At 40.6% G+C, this 9,081-nt stretch overlaps 1 protein-coding gene across 1 annotated transcript; it reads right to left on the bottom strand.

The window, feature by feature from the left end:
- Positions 1–5,170: 5,170 nt before the first annotated feature.
- sgcb (sarcoglycan, beta (dystrophin-associated glycoprotein)) lies at positions 5,171–8,837 on the bottom strand. The gene is made up of 6 exons (XM_015019999.1): positions 8,672–8,837; positions 7,859–8,068; positions 6,762–6,947; positions 6,465–6,656; positions 5,889–6,020; positions 5,171–5,567 (listed from the first exon to the last, which is right to left on the bottom strand). Exons 1-6 carry the CDS (start codon positions 8,684–8,686, stop codon positions 5,370–5,372), a joined length of 933 nt encoding a protein of 310 aa, XP_014875485.1. The 5' UTR covers positions 8,687–8,837; the 3' UTR covers positions 5,171–5,369.
- Between the last annotated feature and the right edge of the window lie 244 nt (positions 8,838–9,081).

Below are 9,081 nucleotides of genomic sequence, written 5' to 3'. Positions count from 1 at the left end.
CAACTCATTCCACGTTTTAGGAGCCAGAGCTGCAAAGGCTCCGACTCTTAAACGCATCTAGTCAAATGATCTAAAGAAAAGACCATCCGACGACATAAAAACTAACAAAATAATTTTCAAATGGATTCAAAACTGAACACAAAGCCAATGAAAAACTAGAGTTATGCGAGCTCGTTTACCTGCACCGGTTAAAAATCATGGAGCAGAATTTTGTACCAGATGTACCAGGGAGGCCTGGGAGTCACAATAATCCAGATGTGAGGTAATGGATCACTGCGTCTGGCTGGCGCCTAGAATTTAGGGTCTTGATTTTTGACCAGAGCTTCAGCTGAAAGAAAGACGACTTAACCACAGTATTGATATGGCAGGTAAATTTTAGGTTGCCATGCCATCCAGTTTTACTCCTAGCTTTGTGGTGACTGACTTTTTTTTTTTTTTTTAACATGGGACCAAAGGGAAAACTCAAAGGTGGCAGATAGGGTCACTGATGGTCCTGAATTTGACACATCGAAGTTCTGAAATTTGACTTCAGTTTTATTATCCTCTCGTCTTTAAGTTCATATCTCAGCAGAATAACAGAGGACTGACAAAGACAGAACAGAGGAAGCCAAAACAACAACAACAAAAAAAACATTTTCTGTTCGAACTTTGATATAGGCAAGGTAGAAGAAACAGAAAGTATATGGAAGTTGTTCTGGACAAATAAAGCAATAAATTAACTTGGAAAAGACTTAAGATAGTGGTAGAGATTAACCTTCCAGGAGGCCATAAACAAACGACCAGAGCTGCAATGGGATAATCCAGATCAAAACATATCCATATATAGTCAGGTCCAGAAAATCTAATTTACAATTTATACCAAAGCTTGAAAACTAGTGCTCTCCATCCAATCTCTCAAATAGGCCAGCTCACTGTCTCTACATGTGCAAATCTGGTAAAGGCAAACCTCAAGAGGCTTGAGTTATTGAAAGCATTGATGTAGGAAGACTGATAGAGCGATGCATGCTACACATTCATATTTCTACTTCCAGTAGAATGCTATGTATCCTTTTTCCTCCACCTAACCAGAACTGGGCCTCAGGACTCTCAAAGCAGCTCTTCAAACAGCACAAAGCTAAAGAAATACTTTTCCAAGGAAGAAAAAACATATTCAGTCAAGCACAGGGAGGCCTGTGAAACAATGAAATCATAAATATTTCATTTGCACACTCACACCTTGGTTAAGTCAATGGAATGTCAATATAAACCGTAACAACGGCATCATTATCTTGGGAGGTTCGCTCATTTGTGCATGGTGCAAAGTTCTAAAGATAAAGGATAGAAAGGGTTTGTGTATGTGTGGAATTGAAAGGCAAATCCGAACAATTACAAACTGGGAGTATAAGCTCCTTTTTTAGATTTATACTTAATTATGCCTTTTTTTTTTTTTTTTTTTACCAAAGCCTGATCAATTTAGCCAGTTTTAGTAACTCAGCCATTTCCTAACTTCATTCCATACGGCAAATAAAGGCGTGTCTGCAGAAGTTATCAGATGAATGTTTTTCTCCTGCCACTCCTAAAAAAAAAAAAAAAGATTTCTTTCTGGGAACTCGGTTAAACAAACTGGCTTCACTGGGTCACTGCATCCGTCTCCATTTAAACATCCAAAATATTTAGATTACCTAAATATTGATTTAAATTAAATATTAGTTTGGATCATTTTGTCGCTCATGGTCCAGTTCTGTCAGTCTGACCTTGATTTACACGCTCTACAGAGTACACACCAGATAAGAACCAACATACCCGACACTGAAATTAGTCGGGTACAAAGATAATAAAACAAAGTAAAGTGAGTCTCATTTTGAAAATTAATAATGAATGAATTTTTAGTGGTTAATGTCAGATTATCTTGACCCTTCTTGATAATTAACGGAAACATATTTATTAGCATTACTAAAAACAAACCTATAATTGCTGAACATCTTTTTTTATCATTTATCTTCACCAATAACAAGGTGTGGGGTTTTTAATATTTAAAGCTGACAACAAAGGCGGAAAATTGCAACTATAAAACGACACAAATGTGAGAAAAAAGGTGCGACATCAGCATTAATCATTAAAATCTCCTTTTGTGATTTATTTTACATAGAAATGTTATATTTAAACACGAGTTCCTTATCAGGGCTGTACACATTTTTGTTTGTTGATAACGGGGGTGTGCTACGGCCTAAAAATATACATAAGAGGCCTGCTTTATTAATATTATTATTATTATTATTCATAATCATGTGACAATCATCAACCAAGATTTCACAATCCTGCGTGCAGCAGCCCTGGAAATGTACCCACATTAACTCATGTAGCATGCAAAATGCTGTCCTTTTATCCTGGACAGCATTTCTATGTTATAATCTTGCACAGTGCAGAGGGATTCTTGGGATTTTATTTTCCCTCAGGCAACATGCATAGTGTGCGGACGCAGTGTGACGATACAGAGAGAGGGATCTCTCAGTCGCCTTTGCACAATCTCTCAAGATCGGGGTGTTCAAAGTGCAGCCTGGGGGCCATTTGCAGTTCTCGGAAAAAAACCATTTGGTTCGTCCCTTGACCACAGTTCAAGAATCACAAATTTGCATCTTCTTACATAGAAAATATTAGGAGAGGCACAAAGTATTTTTTTTAACTAATTGTGTTTTTTTTGTTTGTTTTTATTTTAAAATCATTGTAAGTAGGAAAAAACATCTCGCAACTTTTTACTCAAGAACTAACTTGGGTACACCCAAAAAAGAATCATGGCCCCTGAACTCGGAGCTTTCAACTCGGTAATTTTGTCCCTTTTATGGGATTTATGTGTATAGACTAATATCAACTATCCATTTCTGTGTAGACTTGGCATTATGACTTGGCTCATTATTCCACTGAAATAACCTGTTGTCAGTTTTCTGACCCACCAAACCCAGCCGCAGTGTTTGTTTCCTAAAAGATCAATTTTAGTTTCATCTGACCAAACCACACACTTCCTGTTGAAGTCCCAGTAAATCTAAAATGTTTCTGTTTGTGACGACATAATAGGCTTTTTCTTCTGGAATTACTCTCAAACATACTTTGTCTCCCATGTGGTTGATTTGAAGATTCTGCGTCCGCAAAGTGCTACTCTTTAAAAAATGCCTTAACTATGTCTATTTTTAATGGATTGTTATGGAAACCAGTGACTCCCACTGGTACTAAAACAATGATTCCTAATTACATGATTTTGCTTCCAGAGAAGGTTAAAGGTCGGATTTGAGGGATTTTAGCATGTTGCTGACAGCAGGCTTTTTCTCCTTGATAATGTTTAATGTGGATGGGTATATGATTATATAACACCTGCTCACCCCGCGGCAGCCGCTCCAGCAGGTTCCTCTCAGCTGATAGCAGCTGCAAGGCGGGGGCCCAGCTCAGGCATCTGGACCGGCTCCCAGCCGCCGAGCGACGCCCGAGACGTCGAGCCGTGACGGTTGTCTCTATGCAGAGAGACAAGTGTGGGATGCTGTTGTTCCCCAGCCACAGGTTCCTGAGGTTGGGATGCGGTTGATGAAAAGCAACAGAGCTGAGGAGGTTATGAGACAAGTCGAGCTCGGCGATGGGGTCCTGGATGGGCTGCGGTACTAAGGACAGGCCAGCCGAGGAGCAGTTCAGCAGCAGAGCTCCTCTGCAAATGCAGGATTCCGGACAGGGAGGCGAGGAAGAGGAGCACCAGAGATCCAAGGAAGCCAGGAGCAGCACAGCTGCCCAAAACGACGAGCGGCGTACCGCCATGGCAACCCCAGGCCTTTAAAACTAGAAATGAAAAACGTCAGCCCTCTTCAGACAAGAAGCAACCCGATCAAGTGGTTTGACGGCAAGTTTTGAGAATTAAAACCGAGGCGATTTGAGTTGAAGAAACTCACCTGGGTAAAAGCTGTCACCAGGCTGACAGGAAACCTTGTGACTCTTCTCACACCTGAACTGTACTGTCCAGCATGTTCTGATCAAAGTCTGAAGTGGATGCTGCTCCTTCAAATCTTTACGAGCCCCAGCCCAAAAAATGTCACAGTGATTTATTCAATCATTTACATGGCTGGTTAATGCCTTACCGTCGTCGTTTCCCCTCCGTCGATGCGATGCCAAGATAAGCCATCCCGAACAGTTATGACTAAGAGAACCATGCCCCGGTTGCACATTCTGTCAGATGATAGCACTGTGTAATGATCGCTGGTATTTCTTTTTATGATTTTAAAGGACCATGTAAACACATGAGGCACAGCAAAGCGCAGATAAGAGATTTCACGTAGTGACAAGTTTCCTTAATGAAAAAGAAGCCAGTGAAATGTTGGATGGTTTTTTTTTTTAGATATTTATTTTATTTTATTTTAAACATATCCATGTTGTCACGTTGAAGTGATGAAAAACTAAACTTTTCTCACCAAAGGCATCAAGTCCGCTCCAACATTGTTACATAACAGGCCACACACAACCCAAAGCAACAGTCAAAAACTTTTTATACTGTATTGCACAAAATTCAAACCACTCTAAACGGCGTCCACTTTCAGCACCATTGCCTCGTAAAGAGAATAGCATTTACGCCGCAAAAGTATTCCCACCCACCAAACTTTCCACACGACACGGCCAACAACAAAATGCATTTTATTGTTTAGTTTTTTTATTTTTTATTTTATTCATGTATCTTGAGGCAAAGTAGAGCGTAATTGTGATTCGGACGGGAATCGATATACTATAAATGTGAAAAGCTCAATAGGTGTGAATACTTTCGCAAGGCGCTGCTCTGTTAGCACAACTCGTACACTCCTTCCTATTAGCATTAGAAAAGCCTCACAATTTAGGTAAAATATAAATAACATTTCATCCCTTTAAGTCCGTTGGCACGTGCATGATAAACAGTTCAACATGTGCAGAAAGAGACGTTCTGTTTGAGTTCTGCATATTTTTAAGTTACCTATCTTGTAGTGTCTCGATGAAGTCAGTTCGCACTTTTACACAAACCCTTTTGTGAACAGATGTGAGGTGATGGAGAAGCAGGAAATAAATACAGCAGCTTCCGACTGCTACAAACATGCGGCGTAAACTGCAGAACAACTTTAGTGTTTACAATAGTTTTCTGAATTTAGGATACAGGCTGATGAATCTTATAACAAACAATGTGTTTTTTTAATTTTTTTATTTTTACGAACTCCCGTAATATCTTTGGGTAGATTTGTAATAAAATGTAAATGTGGCACTCAGAGAAACGGCTCAACTTAACCGCCAGGTTAAACTCAAACTTAAACTGAACTCGGTCCAAAATGTGCAGGTTTGGAAGAGGTTTGTCTGATTTCACAGTCGAACGACTGCAGGCGGATGGAACGGTGGCGCTAGTGAGCTTTCCCACACGGGTTGTCTGAGATCTGGCAGCCCATGTTGGGGAACTTCACCAGTACACGGAACAGAGTCCCATCTTCGCACATGCAGAGCTTGTACCTCTCCAGGCCGTCGTTGAATGTCAGGTCTGTGGAGCTGGGAATGCGTGTGGCGTTGAACATCACTGAGCCGTTGAGGACAATGCTGTTCTCCTGCCAAGAGAAAAACGTCGTCTGGGCGTCTATTCTTCAAGACCCGGCCTTAATGGGCTCGAAACGGTGACTGTGTGCCGTGCGGACAATTGGCCTTCTTATTTAATGGGAACATCACGATTGCAAAATTGTGTTTTTTATTTTTACATTAGTAGAGAATAGACAAAGTTTTGCGCACATTTGTAATGGAAACGCAGCGAGCAACTGGAGTTACAGTCTCATCCCTCCAGAGCAGTTGAAATGAATCACCGAGAGCTAAAAATGAGTGTATGCATTTTCTGAGCACTATAAATACAGTATGTCATTATGCTTCATACTTACAGCTCTGAGCTCAATGTCTCCACCCATTTTAAACTCCACAGTGCGGCCCATGATGTTCACTCCCTCATTACCGCGAATGATGGCCTTAGTGTCTCCCTTGATGTTCAGGTCAGATGATGCGCTGCTAGTGATCTGAAAATAAAGAGCAAAATATGTCACTAAAATGAGAAAAGCACCAGTTCCTCACACAAAAACCTAAATACATCAGGATTACATGAGAGAAAATTCCAAGACCCCCCTTGTTTTTCACTCATTTACTTCATACTTGATGTGCTTTTGTTTTAGCACCACATCAACTGGAATTACAGTCAATTTTTGCAAGAAACTGCAAAAATACGCCCGTTAACAATCACATTACTTCAAAAACAATTCACACTTTTCTTTTGGCAAAGAAACTAAGGGAAATTTGGTCAGCATCTACTATATCTTTCGTTTTCAATCAATTTTTACTGTTACGAACAGCAATAAAAGCAATATCGCCTGCACAGGTTGTAAAATATAATTAATGAGGCATTTTTTTTTTTTTTTTTTTTTTTACACACAGCTGTCAGAGCAGAGCCTGGCTTCCCTACACACCCTTTCAGTGGACGCCTTTTTAACACTGAGGACTTTGACTCCTTTGGGCAGGTGGAACTCGTGGTTTTCAAAGTCTGTGCTGAAGAAAGTTGTCTGCGTCCGAGGGTCTGTGAAGGATATGCCGACGTCGCTGACGACGGAGGTCTTGTCCTTTTCCACGCTCAGCTTCGTGTTGCCTTGCTGGAACACAACCTGTTGGAAAAACAGAGCAAAAAGAACAGACAAGAGGCTCTAACTGGGTTCCCAAACGCTGTCGTTTCTTTGGAGAAAACTCGCCGTGTGTAAATGTTTTCTTACTGGGTTGTTGTTGCCCACGATGACCAGGTCCTGGTCTTTGCGGCCGCCGACCGTGCTCTTGTGCAGAGGATGAACAATTCCCATGTCGGCCTTCTGTTTGAAGCGCAGCAGGCCGCTCTCGTGGAACTCCATGCTGTCGCAGCCGTTTGGGCCGATTCGGATCACCGTCCATATTACCAGTGTGATCTGAGTGACAGCGGAGTCGCGTTAGAGCTCATTTGTCAAGCTACAAGCACAAACTTCACTGCGTTTTCTTGGAAAGTGGGGCAAAGAAAACCATTGTTGAATGTAAACCATAATAAGACGTCCTGTCTGCAGTTTGCAACAAGGCATAAAGAAGGAGCTCTGGTAAGATGGGACCAAATTGGTCTACATGCAAAATGTCATCTACTTAGGACAACTAACACTGCACATCATCCTCAATACACCACCCTTCATGTTGAAGCATGGCGGAGGCAGCATCATGAAGTGGAAATGCTTTTCTTCAACAGTTGGTCATAATTAACGGGATGACGGATGAAGGTAAAGAATCCTAGCAAAAAGTCTGCTTGAGGTGACACAAAACGTATGGAGGGGAGGTCTACCATTCAGAATAACAATTATAAACAAAGATTAAACAGGTTTTTTTGTGTTACTATGGTCCACATAAAGTTTAAACTTAAATTCAGAGAGAATTTGAACTTGAAAATTGCTTTGTACAGATGCTCTCCACCTGATATGATCACATTTAGTGGATTTCACAAGGAATCCACTAAATGTGGATTCCTTGTGAAATCCACAAAAAGCTTGTACAAGCTTTTTGTTCAGCTTGTACAAGCTGAACAAAAAGTTCAGCTTGTAGCTGACGCATACTCCCAAGTTGGTCTAAATACAAACACATGCCACACTTTTAAGACTGTTTTTCACAAGTAAAAATCTTGTGAAAAACATGCATCATTGCTCTTCCACTCCAGAAGTGAACACTGATTTTAGTCCGTCTTTCACGTGGAATGCTAAAAATCCCAGATAAAGTTTGGTTGCACTGTAAGAAAGTGTGGAAAAAGGTCCAAAGGGTTATATTTCTTTGCAAATTACTGCAGTCAGTCTAAAAGGCTTACAATGAGATTAATTAAGGCGAGCAGGAAGAGGAGCACTATGATGCAAACAGCCATGTTTCCCTTGCGTCCTCTCAGCCCGGTCTTATGAAGACGTTCTTCTTCTATGGGTACATAGCCCGCTTTGAAGTTGCTGTTGTGCTCCTTGTTGATGTTGCGCCTCTCTATGGCCTTCTCACGCATGGACTTCTTCACAGGGCCATTGGAGCTCTCCTGCGAGGCAAAACGACAAAGTATGCGCATTAAACACCAAGATAACCTTTACTACTAAACTTAATTAAATTAACATTCAAAACTGGACTGTAGTTTTACATAACCAGAGGGGTGTCCATACTTTATACAGATACGATACTGAGCCGAGTTTTCCTTATTTTGTTTAAATGCTTATCATAACATACATAACCAAATCTCTGCGTCGGTATGGGTGTTAAATGCTCAGCGACAGCCTGACTGTGGTCATCACAACTAAAAATAAACTACGCTCTTAATAGTGACGAAACGGATATGAAGTCCTTTCTCTCATAAACATTTAAGTTGCGTCCTATTTTAAGAGCAAAAACAGTGGCGCTTTCAAACAGCAAGTCTTTCTGAGAAAACAAGTTTCATGTCTTAAAAACATCGATGCGAAGGCCAACATTCATAAGGCTGCACTCATATTTCCATCCACAGCGGCAACAAAACACGCCACGCTTAAATAAACCACCTTAACCTAAACACTTTATCACTAACAATGACTCCGGGTTACTCTTTTTGAGGAACATGAAGAGAAGGCTTAATAAAATGTGAGAAGAAGAGCAAATAAAGAACATAACGGACCTCCTCGGACGCCATGTTGACCCTCCCTCCTCTGCTGACGGAGAGCGGACCAACCTTCACTGGCGAAGGTGACTGAAGCGTTTCCGCTACAATATGGGCAGACAGACGATTTACTCAGTGATATTTTTAATTCTACTCCTTATGAAGAACCTAATTACAGACCACGACGTGGTGTTTAATTTTTATCTCCTCAGCTTGTCAGAAACGCTTGTGCGCTGAGGATAAAAGATGGTTTGTTCCATGATGAAGCAGCCAATGGCAGAATGATCCTAAAATAGGAAAAAACACATCCATTCATATTTTCCAAAGGTAAACTGGAAACATTCTATACTTTACTGCTCTTTGTGGGTGTATTTTTTGGTAAAAAAAAAAAAAAAAAAAAAAAAAAAAAAAAAAAAAAAAAAAAAAAA

The sequence above is a fragment of the Poecilia latipinna genome, unplaced genomic scaffold (genome assembly GCF_001443285.1).
Source record: "Poecilia latipinna isolate Pla-1442-1.1 unplaced genomic scaffold, P_latipinna-1.0 Scaffold2516, whole genome shotgun sequence".
Taxonomy (NCBI): domain Eukaryota; kingdom Metazoa; phylum Chordata; class Actinopteri; order Cyprinodontiformes; family Poeciliidae; genus Poecilia; species Poecilia latipinna.
Note: the sequence above shows the minus strand (reverse complement) of the source record. Positions and strands in the feature narration are given on the sequence as shown.